Source organism: Notechis scutatus, chromosome 5 (assembly GCF_049901735.1).
Source record: "Notechis scutatus isolate UNSWTSFEM ecotype Mainland chromosome 5, rNotScu1.2, whole genome shotgun sequence".
Lineage (NCBI taxonomy): Eukaryota > Metazoa > Chordata > Lepidosauria > Squamata > Elapidae > Notechis > Notechis scutatus.
Window position 1 is genome coordinate 8,381,899 of NC_142013.1, and position 24,220 is coordinate 8,406,118.

A 24,220-nucleotide genomic window follows, 5' to 3' on the forward strand; every position below is an offset into this window, starting at 1 on the left:
GGCGACAGGAGCGACCCACACTCTCGCTCCCCCCAGTCGCTGCAGCCTCGGGCGGAGCGAGGCGAGCGGGATTCGAACCTCATTCAGAGACGCGGAAGTGACGCGGGGGATCCAGGAAGCCAGAGGCGCCTTCGTTGCGTCCCACAAGCATCCGATAGCCGGCAGTGGATATACCGGCGTATAAGACGACCCCTCCACTTGGAGGCATGTTTTTCAGGGCAAAAAAGTCGTCTTATACGCCGGCAAATACGGTATAAGGTTTTTTTTCTATCCTTCCTGCAGTTTTCAAACTTGTAGATGCATTTGCTGGATGAAAACTTTTTCAGGGTATTTACTCCTTCCAAAAGTAGCATGAAACAACAACGGTGGACAGTTTGGGACAAAAGTATATTAAAAGAGAAACGTTAAAGGCATGGAAAATGTCAGTTTTTTTGCTCACTTGAGGTGGCGGATGGTATATCCTCTACACTTTTAGAAGGAATTTGCCTATTTGAATTCCTTTTCAGAGCCTTCATAACAGGATTCAGCTCTTCCTCCAAACCTGTTGCAAAACAAAAAATATGAGCACTGGACAACACATAAGACAAATAACCCAACCAGGTTAACCTGTGTTAACATTCATCCAAGTTTTAAAAATGAAAACCAAAGAACATAAGAATGCCTGCCCTTATCACCATTCCTCCTCAGGGCGATCTGAACTTTCTCCATTATTCACTTCCTCCCTTTTCCCTTCACTGGATGAAGTTTACAAGGACTTCCACTAAATGAGACAATTCCATGTTTCTTCTAAGACAGGTGGTCCTAGACTTACAACCACAATTATTGACCCCAAAATTTCTGTTGCTAAGCGAACAGTTGGGAATTGAGTTTTGCCTCCATTTTACGACCTTTCTTGCAGGGAATCACTGCAGTTGTTAAGTTAGTAACATGTATTGTTAAGTGAATCTGGGAATGGTGCAGTGGTCTAGAGGTGGAGCTCTCGCCTCACAATCAGGAGGCTGTGAGTTCGATCCTAGGTAGAGGCAGATATTTTCTCTCTCTCTGGGCATGATGAGAATTTATCTGCTGAAAATAAACTCTGCATTGGAGACAGGAAGGGCATCCGGCCAATAAACACTCAGCTCTATTCAGTTGCCAAGACATCGCCCCGCAAGGGATTATGGGGTCGTTAAAAGATGACAATGAGATGATTGTTAATCGAATCTGGCTTCTCTATTGACTTTGTTAGTCAGAAGGTCGCAAAAGGGGAATCACACGACCCCAAAACACTGCAACCGTCATAAATACGTACCAGTTGCCAAGCACTGAAATTCTGGTCATGTGACTATTGGGATGCTGCAATGGTTGTAAGTGTGAAAAACAGTCATGAGTCACTTTTTTAGTGCCATTGCCATTGCAACTTTGAACGGTCCCTAAACAAGTGGTTTTAAGTCAAGGATTATCTGTATGTAATTCCACCCTTATAATGAAAAGTAAAATCCCGTGTCTTCTAGAGTCCCATTTCTTTATCAAGAAAATATTTTTTATCTGTTTGTTCATGTTATCTAATATTGCTACTTCACGAGTAGTTAGTTTCATGTCAGGTTATCAAATGTCAAGTTCGTGTCTTTCTTCTTGAGTGATGGGCTTAGTCAGGTGTGGTTGCCTTAGTTATTGTTGCTATGGGAAGGAAACTCTGAGTTTTCAAAAATTGATTGATGAAGACCAGGTTGTGATAAGCTGGGCTGGCTGGAAGAGGATCCCAGCCACAGGCTGGCACGAGAGCCAACTTTTGAATCTTGAGAACTGTTGGAAAAGCTAAAGAACACAACAGATAGCTAAGCAAAGCAGGAAGTCGTCCGAAAATTATAGTAGAACTTCAAGAAAACAGCAGTATCTACTACCAAGTTTCAAACTATTCAATCAGAATAGAGTTGAATGGGACCTTGGAGGTCTTCTAGTCCAACTCTCTGTTTTCTCAAGCAGGAGACCCTATATACCATTTCAGACAAGTGGCTGTCCAGTCTCTTCTTAAAATCTCCAGTGATGGAGCACCCACAACTTCTAAAGGCAAATTGTTGCACTGGTTAATTATTCTCACTGTTAGAAAGTTTCTCCTTAAATTTCTCCTCATTCATTCGGATCTTAAGAAACTCCTTAAGTTTCTTTAAGCTTTCTTAAGATCATTCCCTTTGATCTTAAGAAACTCTTTAAGTTTCTCCTCATTCGTTCTGATCAGGAGGAATTTCTGCAAGCACCCTCAGTGGTCCAGATATATTAAGAAAGCAGGTGTAGGACAAATTGCTGAGAAAGCATAAAATAATACAGTACATTGCACTGGTTCCCAGCTGTGCAAGATTGCTTGGAGTAAAAAAAAAAAAATGCATGTCCCAAATTTACTCTGCTGGCACAATTCTCCTAAGAATAATAATGGAGCACATTTAAATCTCAAAACTTATTTAAGTCAAGTTCTCCAACGGATTAAAAAAGAATGTATGAATAAACCGTTTACTTGTCCTCCAGTTGTGAAGTTGCCTCAATTTGCTAAATTGAGGAACTAAAATGAACTTTTAGAAAGTGACTATTTAGAATTTCCATCAATTTGTGCTGTCAAAGTGAAGGGGCTGTCTACAATATTGATTATGTCTCTCTGCCAAATTAAGGCAAGCAATTAATCTTGTAGGAGAATGATCCAAACTTCTATCTGGCAGGTATAAAGACATTATTTTTTTAAAAAATAGCCAGAATATATGCTACCATTCCTGACTTCTAACTGTTTGGACAAAAGGAAGATAGGAAGCCATCATAAATTAGATTACTGTACAGAGTTTTGCCCAATGTTCTGGAACTACTGAGAAAATACATAAAGCATTTTTTAATTCAGTGCAAAATGTACCTCCATTTAAATCCTGACGGAGGAAACTATGACCCCTGAATCATAAATCTGGACATCTTTGCTTTAGGGGGGGAAAAATAAGCGTGTAGCATCCAGGTGGCTTTCTAACCATCTTTATCAAAAAGACCCAGATAAAAATAAAATAATTTTTAAATGCTCACATATCGGATCTCTTTGGCTTCCTGGAATGGATTTATTTTCCTCTGAAAAATCTGACTCACAATTCTTGGCACCTCCATCATCATCGTTGTCATCAACAGCAGAAGGGACAGTATGATGAAGCTCTACTTCCTTGGTTTGGAGAGGACTTCCATAGATGGGGGTGCTTGATCTTTGCAATCCATGCTCCACAATCAGGCTTCTGTTGGCATCAATTAATGAAGTGGAAAACTCTGTTTCTTTCTGTTGCATACTTCTGTCCTCTGTCTTATCGGCTGTAGAAGGAAAATCCTTATCTTTTTCCAGACACGGGGTTTCTGAAGATGCTAGGTTAAGATGGAATATTTTTTGGAAGGCCACGTTCTCCGAAATCTTTGCTCCTCCGTCAGTTTGCTTGGAGGCCTTCTCGGTAAGTGGGATCTTAAATTCGCTATGGTAATCACCCAACGCTGTCTCCATCAATGTTGGCATTGGTACAGGTAACCCTTGTTCATCTAAATCAGGTGCTGAATCACTGGCAATTTTCTTGCAATCGACTGAGGGCAGCTGACAAGCAGGATTGAAATGTTCCAAAATTAATTTTTCTAAATTTGATTTTAATGCCCGATCCTCTTTTGCAGGAGCAACTGATTTCATGATGGTTTCTTCTTGAGGAAGATTTAAATGTGGAGAAGGTGGTGCCTGAGCAGCTTCCTTAAGTAATTTCTGTAATCTGGAATTAAATTCACTTTGTTGAAATCCGGATGGTGCGCTAGTCTTGTTGGCAGTTTCATTGACTTCTTGAACACAGTCTGTTTCTTGCTGACTGATAAAACCTCTGTTCTCAGTAGACTTTTTGTTTATTTGCAACTCGTTGCTGCTCTCTGTGATTTTCTGGCTACGTGATAAGATTTCAGAGTTTTCCTTGAGTAATGTTTGGAAACGGGCTTTGAACTCAACCTGTCTAGAATTGGAAGGAACACTAGATTTTTCTACTCTTTCAATTACTTCCTGAATATCCATTGTATCTTTGGCACAAACTGAGCTCATAGATGGATCAGGCTGTAATGTGGATCGTGTAAGTTTAGGAATTTCTATGTCTCCAAGTGTTGAATCTTCATTAAGTATTTGTTTTAAATTGGCTCTAAATGCTGCAGGATCCCATGATTTGGGTTTAATAGTTTTCACAGCTGTTTCCGTCTTGTCCAGAGGCTGCTCCCCAGCTAATTCTCTTCGGATTCTCTCCTTAGGATGTGTATATTCTTCAGTTGCTTCCGTTGTGCCATCTTGTGGGACAATCTTGACATTGTCATCTTTGTTTGTATCTTTGCTTCCCGCAACAATCTCACCCACAGTCTCTCTCAAATGACTGGATGTTTGGGATGAAGCCAAGTCTTTCTGTTGGTAGGACTTTTGTTGTCTCTCTTGAGGAATACCATCAAACGGTGCTTCCAAAATGTCCTCATTATTGGGCCAAGTTGCCGATTCTTTCAACAGACTGATGAGTTTGGCATTCAAATCGCTGCATTCTCTGTTTGGTGGGATGTTATTTTTGGATACCATCTCAGAAACTTCATCTTGAGGACAGTCTGTTCTGTTCTGAGCTGCACCACAGATATCAGATTGTATCAGCTCTAGTGATGGAAAGAGCAAGTTCTTTTCCCAGGCAGGATTATCCTTTAAATGCCTTTGCCTATCCTCTTTGTTGGGGGCTTTCATTGGCACAGGTTTTAATTCTTCCAATGATTGAGGCAAACTTCCCATGCTAGTTGTGAATTCCGCAGGTTGAATTTGGAGTAAGTCCTGTTTTTCAATAGATCCTTCTGTTTGAGAAAGAATCTCTTTTGGATCACTGGGATAGGAATGATGGCTGCGCTCCATCACCTTATTAAAAAAATCCCTTTTCTCTGACGTAGGATCTGCTGGTTCAGAAACATCCATTATTAAATGATGCCTGAGAGAGGCCTGTAGATCAGAAGTTTCCTCAAGTAACTTCTCCAAACTAGTATTAAAAGCATTACTGGCTGCAGCTTTCGGTGGGACCAAAGTCCTATTTACAATCTCTACAACCTCACTTGTTTTAAGTCCAGCCTTTCCATTTGGGTCTGGAAAGACAAAACCAGGTTCTTGAATCTGGTCATTGGGAACCATTGGATCCTTTCCTACTAACTCTACATGTGGAATCCCTTTCTCATGTCTTGGTGGGCAAGAGGACTCCTGTAACTTTTCAACCAACACTGTTGGTTGAAAACTCCTGCGAACAACATTATGCTGTATTTCTGGTGAAACAATTTTTATTCCTGCGTGTTCCTTTTCCGGAATCACGGGAGAGGAGTCCTTGTCCCTTATTGGGACAGAATCTAAACGCATGGGTACTGTAGTTGCTGATGGGGAGAACATGGGTTCTGCTAAAGGACTTTGGTGTGAAATCTTAGTCATGGGTTTCTTCGTTCCCTCTTCTTGAGGAGGAAAACCAGATCTTCCATCATCCAAAATGGCTTGGCTATTTCCAATTCTCTGTGGGGTGGTTTCGTCAATTTTGCTCTGAAATTTAGAGCCCGTATCCCAAAAGTTTCTCAGGCTCTGGAATTGGGAAGGGTTGAGCATTTGAGACCTGGATTCTTCATCTATTTTTTCTTTCAGTGAATGAATCTTAAAAGGAGATTTTGGCTGAAGAATAGTCTCTTTTTCTAAAGCAGTGACTTTTGGCCTTTCACTTTCTTTAGAAGATGCCATATCTTTGTAACTCGGCTGCATATTGCTCTTATTCAACAATCCCATAACTTTAGTATTTTTCTGGTCATTTGAAAGTACTTCATTAGCTATATTAATTTCTTGGCTTTCCATAGATTTATCCCCTTGGATGGTCCCGCTTGTTCCTGAAAACTTAACATCATCATCTTCCACTTCAGAGTCCTCCTCACTTAGCTCAACTTTTCTGAAGGTAACTAAATTATATTTACTTTCTTCATTGTCAGATCCGCTGGTTACATATCTGGAAGGTCCACGTACTGGTTTTAGCCTACCGTATTCCTTTGTGTAATTAGACATATTTTCATTTCTAAGAACTTCCTTATTCCCGAGCTCTGGAGTCATCTTCCCAGCTTCCCAGAAAGCCTTCACATCCTTGACTCTTTTTTTATCTCCTATCATTGATGGTTGTTGGAACTCATGTTGTTGCAGGACCTGGTTGCTTTTATTGGTGGCATGGGCCATATTTTCGGCGTCTAGAAAATTGCGGTCCTTTCCTGTAGGATCTTTCAGAGTTTCTCCAGGTTTAAGCTCAATGTTTTCTTCCTCCAAGAAAGATTTAACATCTCTCTCTCCATCAATCTGTGAACTGGTTTCTTTTTTCATTCCACTTCTGAGAGAAGCATCAGAGTTTTTCAAATCCACATATGTTTTACCCTCAACAGCATCTCCACGTATGTCTTTTAGATTGTTTTCATCCGTCTTCTCCTCACTCTGATCAATGGTCTGGAAACGGGTTCTCTTAGTGCTATGAATATTGTGAGAAGTTGCATTCTCGTTTTCTTTGCTTTGATTAGAAGGAGGTTGGTCTCCTAGGACCACATCGCTTGGACTTTTGTTTTCCGAAAATGATAATTGTCCTGGTTGCTTTATGACATCTTGGAGCCTTAAGTCTTTGCTCATCGACTCTCCTCTTTGATACAGAGAGGGTTTCAGATTTAGCAGATCTGTATTTGACCCTTTATCTTCTCCAATTGCAGACCATTCCACTGACTTTGGAGTGTCCCTCTCCTCTGCAAACGGCCTTTCCTGAGAGGTTATCAAAACTGTTTCTTTCTCACCAGTACTGGAACTTCTTTTGAACCAGTCTAGCACTTTGGATATGGATTCATCAGCAGCCTTCAAATTTTCAGCAGCATGTTTGTCAACACTGTGACCCACAACAAGAGCAGGCTTACCTTGTTCAGGGTCTGCAAGGCTAGATTTTGGCAACATGGCTTCCTCTGCCTCAGCCAAACGCAACTCCTGGCCTACAAGAGACACAGTCAATATTTCTTGAGAAACAAACAAACAAACAAAAATTGTAGCCTCCCAAATTAATGGTATCACTTGATTTCCAGCTGCCTAGATTGGCCTGACTATATACCAGGAGCAGGGAACTATAGTGTTCTTATGACTTGTGGACTTCAACTCCCAGAATTCCTGAGCCCGCCATGTTGGCTCAGGAATTCTGCGAGTTGAAGTCCACAAGCCATAAAAGGGCCATAATTCCCCACCTCTGCTATATACCTTTAAAGGAAAATGTATTTCATTTTTAGATAGTGTATTTTGAATTAGAAAAGTGACCATTTTTGATGGCAGTTTTCCAGTCTGCCAAATACTTCCCAAAACATTGCATGACATCTAAAATGCTTGTATTTTTTAAAGCTAATTTTAAAATGTGTTGTCCAAATTTATAGGATTTTACATCAGCCAATCAATTAAATTTGTAGTTAATTATTACATAGGATATCCAACTGCACAATCGGTATTTTTTTAAGTAAAGATATTCACATTATTTATTTATATTCCATGTTCTGTATTTTCATTAAAAAAAAACAATCTCCCAGAACACTAGAATTGGTAGAAATTCTCTAACAGCCTGCTAATCTGTTTTGATAATGCAGCTATTAGTACCTTTTGTAGAAGAATTCTAAAATTATAGGGTTTGAAATGACTTCAAACTCCCTACCCAGAAGAGGGAGCCTCCTCATACCATTTATTTTATTGTATTGTATTGTATTTTTCTTTATATTATTTTTACAAATAACTCAAGGCAGTAAACATATCTAATACATCTTCCTCTCTTTTCCCCACAACAACAACCCTGTGAGGTGTATTGGGCTGAGAGAGAGTGATTCAAGGTCACCCAGCTGGCCTTCATGGCTAAGGCAGGATTTGAACTCACGGTCTCCCACTTTTGAACCTGGTGCCTTAACCACTAGACCAACTAGCTAACCAACTTTTGTTGGAAAACTTCCAGTGATGAAGCCCCTTTGCCTCCAGAAGATAAGCTGTTCCATTGCTTTGTAACTCTTACAGTCAAGAAATTCCTCCTTATTTCAAGCTTTAGGTCTCTTTATATAACACTTCCACCTATTGATTCTTGACCTACTCTCAGGAACTCTGGAGATTAAACCCATACTCACTTCTTTCCATCAGCTCTTTAAACTTTGAAAACTGCTATGGTGTCTCTCGTTAGCCTTTTTATCTCAAACTAAACATACCCAAGTCCTTTGTATTTTACATGAAAATTTTCAAATTCCTGGTCAAATCTTAAGTTGAAACTTCCTGTTCCAACCATTTGAACAGCACCAATCAGCAGCTTTGATTTTCTCGTAACAGTAGTGATTAGACTAGTCTATATAGGAGATGACCAGATAGAGATCGAAGGCGGGGTCAAACACACCATCAGTTTGGAATCACTGCGCCAGCCCTCCTGGAATTCCATTGACTCTTATCTCGTGCTAATGTGCCTTGACTGTTATAGGATTTATGCCTGCTGTGTAGGCAGCACTATCCCTCTCTAGCATTCATCTCTATTGTTCTGTGATACATTTCCTGCCTCTCTAGGATTTACCTCTATCTGCTCCTATGGGGCAATTTCCGGTTCAGATTCTTGTATGTAGGTAGCATGGAGTAAACCTGACAGTTTGGCCACTAACTGTGAAAACAAACCAGTCTGTCCACACTAAATAACAAACAATGATTTGCCAAAAATTAGAAAACAAGATGCACAAGTGGAATAAAGAAGGATTTTTCTGTTTAAGTTCAGATTCTGGAATCCTAGCAGGTACATCTCAACAAACACAGCAAAATCCTTCTCCAAGGCTTATTACTTACCAGCTACGTGAAAAAATAAACCCAGTCTCCTAAAGTATAATAACTTACTAGTTCTAACCCTGTTTGACAGTTGCCGCTCCTTTCATCATTGTTTCATGCATCCTGAATGAAATAATTAGTAAGTACACCAAAAAATACGACTATGGGGAATTAACAAAGAGGCAAAGACATTAAAAGTACAGGTAATCCTCGACTTATGACCATAATGGAGGCCCAAATTTGTTTTGGGATGTAAGATAGTCGTGAATTTTGTCCCATTTTACGACTTTTCTTGGCACAGTTAAGTGAATCACTGCAGTCGTTAAGTTAGTAATATGGTTGTTAAGTGAATCCAGCTTCCCTCTTGACTTTGCTTGTCAGAAGGTCACAAAAGCTGACCATGTGACCCTGAGACACTGTAACCATCATAAATACATACCAATTGCCAGTTGTCATGCCTTTAGAACAGAACTAGTATTCAGCAGGTTCTGACCAGTTCTGGAGAACCGGTAGCGGAAATTTTGAGTAGTTCAGAGAACCGGCAAATCCCACCTCTGACTGGCCCCACCCCCATCTATTCTCTGCCTCCCGAGTCCCAGCTGATTGGCTGGGTCTTCTTTGGTTGCCCTGCACAGGAGAACAGAGCTGGAAAGCAGGTTACTGGGCTGGGGAGGGAATGGGATTTTGCAGTAACCTTCCCCTGCCACGCGCACCAAGCCATGCCCACAGAACCCATAGTAAAAAAATTTGAATCCCACCACTGCTTTAGAACAGGGGTGGGCAACCTTTTGGACCTCAGGGACCACCAAATTCATAGTTTTAAATCCCGCAGACCAGAGATCCTGGGAAAATCCCAAAAAAAGTTGGCAGGAAAATTCCCCACTCCATTTTCCTACCAATCAATCATTCTTTATTTGGGTTCGCAGGATACCATCTCCAGCTCCGTTCTCAGGGGGAGAGAGAGAGAGAGACTTTTGGCTTCATGCAAGGAAAGCAGCAGAAGCAGCAGAAGTCTTTCTTTCTCTCCCCCAAACTCCGACAGAAATGAGTCTTTGTGAGACTTGTTGCACCGGCGCAGCCTCTTGGAGCAGGATGCCTTGCAGGGTCCCAAAAACTCATTTCTGGTGGAGTTTGCGGGAGAGAAAGAAAGACTTTCTGCTGCTTTCCTTGAGTGCAGCCAAAAGCAGAAGAAGAAAGAAGCAGAAAGAAGCAGAAAAGTGACCAGGAGAGGAGTGTGGGGCAAGTGGGGCAAGTTCCCCCCCTCTGCCCTTTCCCCCTCCCCTCACTACCTCGTGTTGTTCGCAATGCAAGCGATGCAAGCCTTGTGTTCCTGCGGGCCATGTAGGTGGTGCAGCCTTGTGTTCCCGTGCAGCCTGGATTAATTGCTTTGGGGGTGACATTTCTCTGTGGACCACCAACATTTTCTCATGGACCACCAGTGATCCCCAGCCCACTGGTTGGCGACCACTGCTTTAGAAGGACCTTTTTGTATATAATATTTTATATATGTTTTCTTAAGTTTTCGCGGGTACTTACATGTATGGTGTTCGGCTTGGTTCGGTATTTTCCACGTCATTGTAGTTCTTTTAAAGTTGTAGCAACGTTTCAGCAGAATCTCATCTGCCATCATCAGGCTTCTATATTTTATATATATATATATATATATATATGTTTTCTTAAGTTTTCGCGGTACTTACATGTATGGTGTTCGGCTTGGTTCGGGTATTTTCCCACGTCATTGTAGTTCTTTTAAAGTTGTAGCAACGTTTCAGCAGAATCTCATCTGCCATCATCAGGCTTCTATATTTTATATATATATATATATATATATATATGTTTTCTTAAGTTTTCGCGGTACTTACATGTATGGTGTTCGGCTTGGTTGGTATTTTCCCACGTCATTGTAGTTCTTTTAAAGTTGTAGCAACGTTTTCAGAATCTCATCTGCCATCATCAGGCTTCTATTGTGTCCTATCTGGACACAATCAAAGCCTGATGATCAGATAGATTCTATATATATATATATATATATATATATATATATATATATATATATATATATGTATATGTATATGTATATTATATGTATATGTATATGTATATGTATATGTATATGTATATGTATATGTATATGTATATGTATATGTATATGTGTGTGGTGTGTGTGTGTGTGTTTTCTTAAGTTTTCGGGGTATTTATATGTATGGTATTCAGCTTTGTTCAGGTATTTTCCATATCATATAGTTGTGCTTTTAAAGTTGTAGCTACAACTTTAAAAGCACAACTATAATGACGTGGGAAAATACCCAAACAAAGCTAAATACCATATATACACACACACACACATACATACACATTTTGATCACATGATAATGGAGACACTGCAATGGTCTTAAGTGTGAAAAACAGCCGTAAGTCACTTATTTCAGTGCCGTTGTAACTTTGAGTGGCCACTAAATGAATGGTTGTAAATCGAGGGCTACCTGTACTACCATGCGTCTAAAAACAAGACTGGAGATAGGATGAAACAAGGGTGACAACTTGACCAGATGTTATCTCACTGGCTTCCATTATATATCTTACCAGCACTGGGTTGTGTGGTGTCACATGGGTCAGGATTCAGCTGCTTAGTTTTGGACTGAGACACATTTGGAATAGTTTCGTTGTCCATGGTGCTGGGAACCATCTTCCTGGATGGTTCCCCTGGAAGTGCAACTTCTGTGGGAAGACTTTTCACCAACGATGGAAGACCTGAGTCATTAAAGCTGTAGGAACCTGAAGGTATTTCTCCTTCTCGAGATTCGGGTCCATCCTTCACGTTACCATCTAAAGACGGAGAATAGGACCGTGCTGGCTTTGCTGAAGAAGATGGACCGTCCAAATAATTGACTTCATTCTCATTGGCCTTAACAGAGTTGGTGTCTAACAAACTGAACTCCCCAAGTTCTTTGCCCTCATGCAACTTGAGTTTCGCTGGACGTTCATTTTTATTTACGCTGGAGGAGAACCTGACCTGCTTTAGTGAGTTTTGAGAATGGTCTTCCCCTGGGGTGGGGCTCTTCTCTGCCACATCTTCAAGGATGGGGGAGGTTGGCAACCCGCTTTTGTTAGGTGGCTCCAAGGTTTGACTAAGACGCAACACTTCAGAATCCGTGGAACTTGAACTAGAGCTTCGTTTGAGGATGCTCTTGGGTGTCCGTCCTTGGCCATTGACCTGCTTGATCCTTCTAGGTGCTTTGGGTAAGGAATCTTTGTTCTGCAAGCTTTCATCAGAGGTCTTGTGGATGTTCTTCCTAGCTTTTGGTACAGGCAGTTTTTCTGTCTGCCTAAATGTTGAAGAAGGTTGTTCACATGCTTCTGCTCTGCTGTAGTTGGGTAAATTTACTCTGGGTTTGTTTTCTATGGAAGGTGAAAGAGTGACTGCAAAAAAAGACACATACACACAGAAAGAGAGGGGGAGGAAGGGAGGGAGGGAGAGAAAGAGAGAGATACACACACATACAAAGAAAATTTTGTAAGCAAACTGCAGATAAGAACTGCTTGGCCATTTCAAACTTGTGGACTTCAAGTCCCAGAATTCCCCAGCCAAACATGCATTATGATAGGTCTGGAAAAGAATTGATGCCAACATGCCACTAAATACTTTCTAAGGGTGCAAAGTCATGCTGCTTAAGATTTAAGCTTATTCTATAGGAATAAAATCGGAATTATTTTTCTATCTCATATAGTAACTAGCTCGATATCCGTGCTTCGCTATGAAACTATGTGGTCGGGCTTAGTTTTTGGGGAGGAAAATAAGGGGGGGAAATTCTGCCTCTGCCTATCAGCATCCATCGGTATTCATCTGGCTAGCGTCTTGTCGATGTGTGAGAGAGTTCAGGGCTGTTTGGAAACTGAAACAGTATTTGCTGCGTGAGCAAGGAGACAGCAAGGAGCCTGGGGGTGGCTTACCTCAACTGTTCTGTACTAAAGCTGGTTGCTGCTGTGAAAGTAAAACTGAAACTGAAACTCCTCCCCTCTGCTTGTGTTTTGCATTTGGAACAGATTTCTTTTCAGGTGGGGAGGGGGAATAGAACTCCTTAGCATCAGAGAGTGTTAATAATAATTATAATATATGAAATACTAATGCTGTGATGGCCATTTCAAAAAATCCTTTCTTAGTGAGCACTTAGAAGCCAAGAGGAACATATGTGCCAAATTTCAAGTTTGTAGACTTTATGGTTCTGGAGATTTTGTGATGATGCGTGAGTGGTATTTCGCTTTTATATGTATAGATAGTAAAGACAGAGGCAGTTATAAAGTGATGGTTTTAGTAACTGCGTACACCCAGGAAAATTATAGAAAAGAGCTCAAGCTATTATTTATTTGGCTAGTTTTCCAAATGCAGGTGAACTATTCCAGATAACAGATAATCAGAGTTGGAAGGGACCTTGTAGGTCATCTAGTCCAACCCCCCACCCAAGCGGGAGACCCTACACCATTTCTGACAAATGGCAGTCCAATCTTTTCTTGAAAGTCTCAAGTGATGGCACTCCCACAACTTCCGAGGGCAAGCTGTTCCATTGGTTGATTGTTCTCACTGTCAGAAAGTTTCTCCTTATTTCCAGGTTAAATCTCTTCTTGTTCAGTTTCCATCCATTGTTCCTTGTCTGGCCTACATGGGGCTTTAGAAAATAGCTTGACCCCTTCCTCCTCTCTGTGGCAGGCCCTCAAATATTGGAAGACTTCTATCACGTCTCCCCTGGTCCTTCTCTTTACTAGACTAGCCAAGCCCAGTTCTTGCAACCATTCATTGTATGTTTTAGCCTCCAGTCCCCTAATCATCCTGGTTGCTCTTCTCTGTACTTTTTCTAGAGTCTCAACATCTTTTTTATAATGTGGTGAACAAAACTGGATTCTAGGTGTGGTCTTACTAAGGCTTTATAGAGCGGTGTTAGTACTTCCCTTGATCTTGAATGTATCCCTCTGTTAATACAACTTAGGATTGCATGGCTGCTGCTGCACACTGCTGGCTCATATTTAGCTGGTTGTCCATTAAGACTCCAAGATTCCTCTCCCAGTTACTGCTATTGATCCTGGTTTCACCCAGTCTATAAGTGTCCTTTTGGTTTTTCTTGCCTAAGTGTAGGACTTTACTTTTCTCTACATTGAATTTTATTTTTTTAGATACGGCCCAGTGTTCTAATCTGTCGAGATCCATCTGGATCTTGAGCCTATCTTCTTGGGTGTTGGCTATTCTTGCCAGCTTAGTATCATCTGCAAATTTGGTAAGTTCCCCTTCTATTCCCTCATCTAAGTCGTTAATGAAGATATTGAAGAGTACTGCACCTAAGATGGAACCTTGTGGCACCCCACTGCTTACTTCTCTTCCCTTCAATACAATCAATCTGCTCGTCTGATTTTGCTGCATTATGCTATGGCTAGGCCTCAGATCAATAAAAAATATCTGATTAAGGTTTGTTAACTGTCACATGGAGAGCCAGTTTGATGTAGCGGTTAAGGCACCAGGCTAGAAATTGGGAGATTGACTCTTTTGATTTTTCTTATATGTATCCATTTCATGTATTCATAACTATGTTTATACATACCTATTATCTTGTAAGCGATTGACAAATCAAATAAATAAATAAAAATAAATCCTGAGTTCTAGTCCTGCCTTAGGTACAGCTCTGAAGTAGCAAAACGCTTTCAAAGAAAAAACCAGACAGTCCAGTTGCCCCTTGAAAAAGCACCTTTGGGACAGCCATGAACTGGATGACTGAGAATCTCCACAGACATTTAGCTTTGGGAAGTGTGTCATAAGCAGGGGGTGGGATTCTACCGGTTCAGACCGGTTCTATAGAACCGGTTGTTACGATTCTGCACAGTTCGGAGAACCGGCAAATCGTGCCCTTGGCTGGCCCCGCCTCTCTCCGCCCACCCCCCCCCTCCCTGCCCAGTTAGTCCTTATGGTATTTCTTTCTTTTTTTTTGTCCTCCCAACATCAGCTGTCCCGACAATCATTTGATGAGCAACATATAAGCAATAAACAACAACATTGTATAATTTGTACAAGTGTATAGAGACAGAAGCTGTCTTCATATAATTTTGTTCTGTGCAATTTTGCCCGTTATTTGCAAACCCCACCCCACAATTCCACATAGTACGTTTGCTAAACAACTTTGTAATGTAGCACTTTTTATGATATCAAAGCATACTGTAATATTTGTTCAAGGTTTTGATTATTCTATAAAAACTGTTCAGATTATTTTTTTTTTAAAAAAAATTCACCTTCCTCTGTTGCTTCTGATGAATCAGTCATTCCATTTTCAGGCTGTTCAGTTTTTGCATTATCTTCTGATCCAGTTGAGTCATTAAACGGATTTTTCCTTTGCTGGAACAATTTAATTTACACGGTTTAAAAACATGGAAAGAAAGAACAGCAGAGAAAATAAAGATCTCCAAATGCTTTCATATCTCTTCACTGGCCACCCTTCAAAGGAGTTTGACAACATCCCTGATTTAGAAGGATAAAAGTTGGCATTAACTAAGAATGACTGTTATTTCTTTTTAATTAACATAAATCTTCCTCCATTCATTAAGATTTGCTTCCATTTGAGATGCTGTTTGTCATAACGGAAATTAAAGACCAGCATTACACAGCTGTGCAAGTCAAACATACATTCTGGAAAGCAAAGAAACACGTTTGATACAGGAATAAAAATTGCCTTCACCGTATACAGTGAACAGCATATTGATAATACAAATATCTTCTCAAAGCTTGCAGCTAGACTGCATCAAATTTAAAAACACTGTAATTTAAGAAATCATACAGAGAAATAATTGTAAGAGGAAACTCAAATTAGTCTATGGTAGAAACTCATAGCATCTTTTCCAACCAACACATTATATTAAAATGTTTGGTTGATACAAATGCAGAAAATGTTCTGGCATTAAAAAGCAGTAAAAGGAGGCACAAAAATGAATGTTAATTCATCTTAATAGATGACAAAATGTTTGAAGAAAAAGAATGGTGTTTTGTCGAGTTTGATGGTGATTTGAAACTAAAAATGGCATTGTAATGATAGAATAAAAATAATTCCATTATCAGCTCAGATATTTACTTCTAAAAATGAGACTATCCCAGAGCCTAGAGGTGCAATATATAATTCCTTTGAGTCTGTCCCCAATCCCGAAAGAAAGTTTATGCATATACTCTGCTTTTCCAAATTATGAAGGATTCCCCCATCAAACTATGTCATTAAATCAAAGCATCATAGAGAGGCAACTGCACAAACATCAAATCTTAGCAAAAACTGAACACAGAAGTCATAATTACTACAAGAAGGGGATTTCCATTTTGGTTCCTCACAAGAATATGAAAGTGGTTTGCACCATTTGCTTCAAAGGTATTTTTTGGATTTTCCAACCTAACATACAACTATGTTATCTCATCCTATGTCTCGCATCCTCATTTTAACCATCTTTACCTTGCTTTGAGGGGATCAGCCAAAGACCTATGTGTCCTGAACCTTCCTTCCTTCCTTCCTTCCTTCCTTCCTTCCTTCCTTCCTTCCTTCCTTCTTTCCTTGCCTCCCTCCCTCCCTCTCTCCCTTCCTTCCTTCATTCCTCCCCTCTCTCCCTCTCTCCCTCCAATAAGTCTTTCAAGAGCAATGGGCTATTTTACTTTTCTTCATTGCTTATGAAAAAGCCAGAATCAGGCCCTAGGAAACTGTACCCTGTTTCTCCAACAATACGGCCTCCCCCAATAGGAAGTCCCAGCATGTTTTATAGGCATGAAATGAAATTAAGCCCTCCCCCAAATTAAGGCCTATATTAAAACATGCGAAATGGGGGTGAATGGTGGGGGGGCTTGCTGTTAGGAAGTACTTTTGTTGCACACCCGGATATGGTGCTGCCTGCGTTGACCCCGATACGAAGTGCCCCACCAACGCCGAGGTCAACATCCAAGCCACCGCTGCCCGCCCGAAGATGCAAGGGGGGAAATTAAGTCACCCCGAAAAGACGGCCTCAGCCATTTTTTCGGAGCTCAAAAAAAATTAAGACCCAGCCTTATTATATGAGAAACACGGTAGTAACATTCTGAGACCGCCTAAAATATTACTGAATTGCTCATAGAAAAAGCCAATCCAAGGACCATGCAGTTCCCACCTTGGGATTCGCATAGGCAATCAATCATTCCCAGGTAAGTCCATAAAAGGCTGTTGCCTTCCCTGCTTCTTCTAAACATTCATTTGGGCGCTTAACCATCGCTGGGTAGTAATGATAAACCCACCTTAGATGGGGAAAAAGCTGCCTTCCTCGTTTCTTCCTGGGGTTTCTGTAATGTATTGGTGGCTGCATTGGACATTTTAGGGCTGAAGAAAAAAGAGACAAGAAAAGAAGTTTAGACCCTGTCCATGTCACCCATCTAAGTGCCAGCGCCTTTAATTAAGGAAACCTACATACAGGTAGTTCCAAAAGTGCCTTTTCAGGAGGCAACTGGGCTTTCTTGTTCTTTCTTTTGAAGACGTTTCGCTCCTCATCCAAGAAGCTTCTTCAGCTCTGACAGGATAGTGGGGAAGGGAAGGATTTATGTTCCTTGCAGGCAGATGGTCATTTGCATCCTTTTTAGAGTGTCACTGAGGTCATGGAATCCTTCTATTCTGCACTATCCTGTCAGAGCTGAAGAAGCTTCTTGGATGAGAAGCGAAACATCTTCAAAAGACAAAACAAGAAAGTCCAAGTGCCTCCTGAAAAAGCATCTTTGGGACAACCATGACCTGGATGACTGAGAATCTCTACAGCAGGGGTCTCCAACCTTGGCTACTTTAAGCCTGGAGGACTTCAACTCCCAGAATTCCCCAGCCAGCAAAGCTGGCTGGGGAATTCTGGGAGTTGAAGTCCCCAGGCTTAAAGTTGCCAAGGTTGGGGACCCCTGCGTCTACAGACTAAGTACAGGTAGTCATTGTCTTACAACAGTTCGTTTAGTGACCATTCAAAGTTACAACGACACTGAAAATTTTATGACTATTTTTCACACTCATGACCGTTCAGGTACCCATGGTCACATGATCAAAATTCAGATATTTGGCCACTGACTCCTATTTATGACGCTTGCAGTGCCCCGGGGTCATGTGATTACCTTTTGCAACTTTCTGACATGCAAAGCCAATGGAGAAGCCAAACTCACTTAACAACCAACTTAATAATTGCAGTTATTCACTTAACAACTGTGCCATGTTTCCCCGAAAATACAACCTACCCCAAATGTAAGTCCTAGCTTGATTTTTACACATGCACCCAATATAAGTCCTACCCCCAAAATAAGCCCTAATTAAGACCCTTGCCCACTCCAGAGTGCACAGATAAAAATTAAGCTAGGGTGGGGATGAGGGTGTGTGTGGAGCTACCCTACTGCTTACCTTCGGACAGTGGCAGCCAGGCCTCACACACCCCGACACCTGCCTTGCTGGTCCATTTCTTCTGCAAATTTTTTGCAGCCAATAACAGGGCTCCAGATCGATCTCCAGAGCTCTGTTATTGCAGAGGCCTTCCGGAAAGCCTTGCCGGTCGAAGACATTCCTGAAGGCCTCTGATAGTGAAAAGGAGGCCGGGAGTGACACACACAAGTGAGGTGAGTCAGTGGATTACATTCATCCCTCGAAAATAAGACCTGGTGTCTTTTTTGGTGGCAAAAAAATATAAGATCGGGTCTTATTTTGCGGGGAAACACAGGTACCTATACTGTCACATTCGTAAACTGTAATCCCTGATTACATAAACCTCTATTAAAACATAGGCATGTCAGTGTTCATCTGCGTGCCTCCAAGTTTTCTGATTATAATGCTTTCTATAGCAGAAACTGTTCTTGAAAGCGTGGACAAGAGAAGGAAATCCAGCTCTTCTGTATCTACACACGAGAGCCAGCTTGGTGTAGTGTTTAAAGCATCAGGTTAGAAACCAGGAGACCAGGAGTTCTAGTCCTCCCTTAGGCACAAAGCCAGCTGGGTATCAGATGCAAAGAATCAGGATGATATGTTAAGTTCTCAGAAGATTCACTGCTCAAGCCTACACACAAGAATCTAGTCAGCTAACGCAGTGATCCCCAACCTTTTTGATGCCGCGGCCCAGTACCGGCATCAGCTGGGCGCCGCGGCCCGGTACCGGCATCAACTGGGCGCCGCCATCTTTTCTTGACGAAAAAGTGCTTCCGGTGACCTCACGGAAGCACTTTTCGCAAAAAGATGGCGGCACCAGCGCTTCGGTGAGCTTTTTCGGGTAGAAATGGCTTTCTACCCGAAAAGCTCACGAGCTAAGCGCCGCCATCTTTTTGATGAAAAAGTGCTTCCGGTGAGCTTTCACCGGAAAAGCTCACCGGAAGCACTTTTTACCAAAAAGATGGCGGCGCCCAGCAACCAGCGGCCCGGTAAGACTTGTTCCGCGGACCGGTACCGGTCCGCGGACCGGCGGTTGGGGACCCCTGAGCTAACGGACCCATACTAAATTGGTGCTAGATAAGAATCACTGGAATTCAAGGGAGGCTGGACTTGGATCATTTGTGGCAATGTAATAATGCCAGACTGATAACTCTCTTAACTCCACCCCCAGTTCTGCCTCTTCTTCTATACTGGGTGATGTTGGGCCTCTCTCTCAGCCCTAGGAAGAAGGCAATGGCAGACCTTTTTTTTTTTTTGAAAAACCTTGAAAATGCAGGGACTCGCCCAGGCAATCTGCAGATGTCAACACTGACTCAAACACACAAATAAATAAAGTATCTACAATACAGGGCAACACCTAATGCTGTGAAGGTATTATTGTGTGCTCAAAAACAGGAAGCAGACGTGGCTGCACAATGAGAACAGGAACTCCTGAAAAATAAATGTATAATAATCTAACCAAATGTATGCCAATCTTAGGGATAACAAAAAGAGTCTCAACTGATCCATGTGCCTTTTAAAAGCATTTCAGTTATGCAGGCTTCTGCTTTTCATGCCATACCTTAAAGACCTTTTACCTGAAGATAACTTTACTCTTTCTACCCATGAAAAGAGAAGTCAATATAACTTGAGGGAGAAGCACAGGTCTTAAAAATAATAACCCAGCCCTCACCTCAAACAAAAGTAGCATGTACATGTACACACACACACACACACGGTCCTGGACACATTTATTTCTAGTTTGAAAGATACCATGAAAAAATATCCCAGGCTTTAGGAAGGAAGGAAGGAAGGAAGGAAGGAAGGAAGGAAGGAAGGAAGGAAGGAAGGAAGGAAGGAAAGGAAGGAAGGAAGGAAGGAAGGAAGGAAGGAAGGAAGGAAGGAAGGAAGGACGAAAGAAAGAAAGAAAGAAAGAAAGAAAGAAAGAAAGAAAGAAAGAAAGAAAGAAGGAAGGAAGGAAGGAAGGAAGGAAGAAGGAAGGAAGGAAGGAAGGAAGGAAGGACGAAGAGAGAAAGAAAGAAAGAAAGAAAGAAAGAAAGAAAGAAAGAAAGAAAGAAGGAAGGAAGGAAGGAAGGAAGGAAGGAAAGAAGGAAAGAAAGAAAGAAAGAAAGAAAGAAAGAAAGAAAGAAAGAAAGAAAGAAAGAAAGAAAGAAAGAAAGAAAGATCTTTCACTTGTAAATCTGAGCTACCATCACATACACCCTTTCTACAAAAAAAGGGACCGCTTCAATTCTGGCTGGTGTGCACTGCTGATTGTCATTGTCATTTCTCCATGACAGTTTCTCAGCCAGTCTCGCAATCCCTTACTCCCCCTCCCACAGCATCAACCCCTTATCTGCAAGTTTCCCACAAGGAAACTCAATAGGGAAACCAGCAGGAAGCTGAAAGTCACTTCAACTCCAACTGCTTTTTTGCCCTCCCGTGGTCATTCTGTTTATTGGTTTCGCAAAGGAAATCTCTCTGAAATGATGACCCAACGGGACATGGGTCTAGTACCCATTATCTAGTACCCATTAGTCTTAAAATGTTACATTTTTCTCTAGCATTCTAATGGGTAAGATGTAGGATTAAGGGAAACCCAGATTCCAATCCTGGAGACTTTAGGATAGTCACTCCCTCTTAGCTCAATCTATCTTATATGGTTGTAAATAGTGACTGGCTATTCCATTTTTCCTCCAAGAAATTCAAGGCATGTACAAGAAGTTTGTTTGGTGACCATTCAAAGATACAACAGCACTGAAAAAAGTCACTTATGAACATTTTTCACACTTACAACGCTTGCAGCATCCCCATGATCAGATTATCAACATTCAGATGCTTGGCAACTGACTCATATTTATGACGGTTGTAGTGCCCCTTTTGCAACCTTCTGACCAGCAAATTCAAAACCAGATTCACTTAGCAACTGTGTTATGAACTTAACAACTGCAGTGATTCACTTAACCAACCATGGCAAGAACTGTTGTAAAACAGGGCACAACTCATTTAGCCACTGTCTTGTTTAACCAGAGAAATGTTGGGCTCAATTGTAGTCACAAGTCAAGGACGACCTGTAAAGCCATGACATTGAACTGACAGAACCAGACGCACTTGTAAGGAAGCTGATTATGCGAGGAAATTAAAGAATAAAGAAAACAAGGGTGCAGGAAATGAATTAAAATAATTCTAAACTGGGAGTCCATGGTAAGTAATTTTCTAAACGAGTTTATATCTGATCATAAGTTATACAATCAGCAAATTTCATGAAATATCTTACCTCTGGTTAGATTTGGATTCCTCTTCCTTATCTTGTATGACACCCAACTGTTCCGGTGACACAAAGATCTCTTTGTTGACATTGTTCACCCAGCTGCTTTTGGTATTTCCAGCCTTACTCTGACTCAGCTCAGCTAAAATATAAGATAAAGACAAAACAATGAGAGAAAATTAGCTTATGCTTTGTCTACTCATACACACAAAGTAGCCAATATACAGTTTGAACATTCAAGTTCCTTCTTTATTGACACTGAATATGAAACATGAACACCACTATTTTTATTACTCTCAATATATTCAAGATTCTAAATGCTAATCGATGCTGCAGTCATTTTATTCCATCCTATTATTAAGAAAGGCATCATTTTTTAAAATATGAAATCTTTTACAAACTCACAGCACTTTTCAACTTTGGGGAAAAGCCCACAGATTTCCTGTAAAAGTTTGTTATACAGGTAGTCAGATAAACAGATAATCAGAGTTGGAAGGGACCTTGTAGGTCATCTAGTCCAAACCCCCACCTAAGCGGGAGACCTTACACCATTTCTGACAAATGGCAGTCCAATCTCTTCTTGAAAGTCTCAAGTGACGGCGCTCCCACAACTTCTGAGGGCAAGCTGTTCCATTGGTTGATTGTTCTCACTGTCAGAAAGTTTCTCCTTATTTCCAGGTTAAATCTCTCCTTGTTCAGTTTCCATCCATTATTCCTTGTCTGGCCTTCAGGTGCTTTGGAAAATAGCTTGACCCCTTCCTCTCTGTAGCAGCCCCTCAAATATTGGAACACTGCTATCATGTCTCCCCTGGTCCTTCTCTTCACGAGTCTAGCCATGCCCCATTCCTGCAACTATTCTTCATATGTTTTAACATATGAAGTCCCCTAATCATTGACTAAATCAATGTCTGGAATACTCTACCTGATTCTGTAGTTTTTTCCCCAAACCCCAAAAACTTTAACCTTAGACTGTCTACTATTGACCTCACCCCTTTCCTAAGAGGTCTGTAGGGGGCGTGCATAAGCGCACCAACGTGCCTACAGTCCCTGTCCTATTGTTTCTTTTAATTTTTGTTATTTTTTTTTCTTACATGTATCCATGCATTCATTACTATGTTTTTACTTATACCTATTATCTTGTAAGCAATTGACAAATAAAAAATAAATAAATAAAATCATCCTGGTTGCTCTTCTCTGTACTTTTTCTAGAGTCTCAACATCTTTTTTCGTGTGGTGACCAAAACTGGATGCAGTACTCTAGGTGTGGTCTTACTAAGGCTTTATAGAGTGGTATTAGTACCTCACTTGATCTTGATTGTTTCCCTCTGTTAATGCAATTTAGGATTGCATTAGCTTAGTCCTAGACTTACGACCATTCATTTAGTGACTTCGAAGTTACAACAACATTGAAAAAAGTGACACCACCTGTTCTCGCACTCATCACCACAGTCATGTGATCCAAATCCAGGTGCAGGTATTTAGGGTCACATGATCACCATTTGCAAACCTCCTAGCTGGCTCCAGACGAGCAAAGTCAACGGGAAAGCCGGCAGGAGGTTGCAAATCACAAGTCACTTGGTGGTTCACGTAACAACTGCAGCAAAAAGGTTATAAAATCAGGGACAGTCCTGTGATGCCTCACTTAATGACCACTCTGTTTAACAACAAATTTTCCGGTCCCCAATTTTGGTCATAATTCAAGGACTACCTGTACAGGAGAAATTAGTTATTCTGGAAACACCCAGTTACTCCAACGGCTCTTGAACTAGATGGGAGTATGGATAAATCATCTAAGCATTTTTATTGTGGTAGAGAGTCTTCATTCAGTACATTGACTTCCATTGATTCTGAGTTGCTTGGAGAGTGAGTGGCCAAGTAGATAGGTAGATAAATAGGTAGGCAGGCAGGTTAGTAGGTAGATAGGCAGGAGGCAGGTAGGCAGGCAGACAGAAAGGCAGGCAAGTAGGCAGTCAGGTAGGTGGGCAGATAGATAAGTATATAGGTAAGTAGGTAGATAGGAAGGCAGGCAGGTAAGTAAATAATTAGGTAGGCAGACAGGCAGGTAGGTAGATAGATAGGCAAGAGGCAGGCAGGTAGGCAGACAGATAGACAGGCAGGCAGGCAGGCAGGCAGATAGATAGATGGGTAGGTAGATAGGTAGTAGGTAGATAGGCAGATAGGTAAGTAAAAAAGCAGGTAGGTAGGCAGGAGGGCAGGCAGGCAGGAAGTAGGTAAGTAGATTCTCCACTTAGAGCCACTGATCGTGCTGGCTTGGAATTGGATTTGGACATGGGAGCGCCAAACATTTAGAGGGTAGCAGACTGGAGGAAAACTGATTCGAATCAGGATCATTAAAATCCCTTCCTCATTTTAACCACAAGAAAGTGTGTTCCTGATTGGAGATCTACCAAAACAAACATTTCTCCTTCTTCAAAAAGCCATGCTTATTTTTTTTTTATAAATCAACATATACCTATTGTCAAGGGCTTCCTTCTTATTGATGCCCGGATAATATCGGCTCCATGTATTTTCTCTCTGTGCCTCCTTGCCTTGGCTTCATAAAACCACTGCCCACTCATATTCTTGACTTGGACATCATCTTTTACTTTTTCAGGTAAATTCCTAGAAAAGTAATGAAAAATACAGTGGTTATTATATCGGGCACATGGGGGAAATCACAAAAAGTGTAATTCAGTAGAACTAGAGAAT

The 24,220-nt window shown here is 41.2% G+C and overlaps 1 protein-coding gene across 24 annotated transcripts in view; it reads right to left on the reverse strand.

Moving 5' to 3' along the window:
* The window catches only part of SYTL2 (synaptotagmin like 2), an 80,368-nt gene that overhangs the window by 26,453 nt on the left and 29,695 nt on the right, over positions 1–24,220 (reverse strand). For 8 of the 24 annotated variants that reach the window (XM_087966043.1, XM_087966047.1, XM_087966039.1 and 5 more), the window contains 7 exons: positions 23,985–24,133; positions 21,521–21,653; positions 17,121–17,202; positions 15,116–15,218; positions 11,429–12,265; positions 6,943–7,014; positions 440–541 (listed from right to left, as the gene is read on the reverse strand). In XM_087966043.1, coding sequence (XP_087822169.1) covers positions 440–541; positions 6,943–7,014; positions 11,429–12,265; positions 15,116–15,218; positions 17,121–17,202; positions 21,521–21,653; positions 23,985–24,133 — 1,478 coding nt within the window. Of the gene's footprint in view, positions 1–439; positions 542–3,036; positions 7,015–11,428; positions 12,266–15,115; positions 15,219–17,120; positions 17,203–21,520; positions 21,654–23,984; positions 24,134–24,220 lie in introns of all 24 variants that reach the window. The other 16 variants (XM_087966036.1, XM_087966029.1, XM_087966031.1 and 13 more) reach the window with 3 other exon arrangements.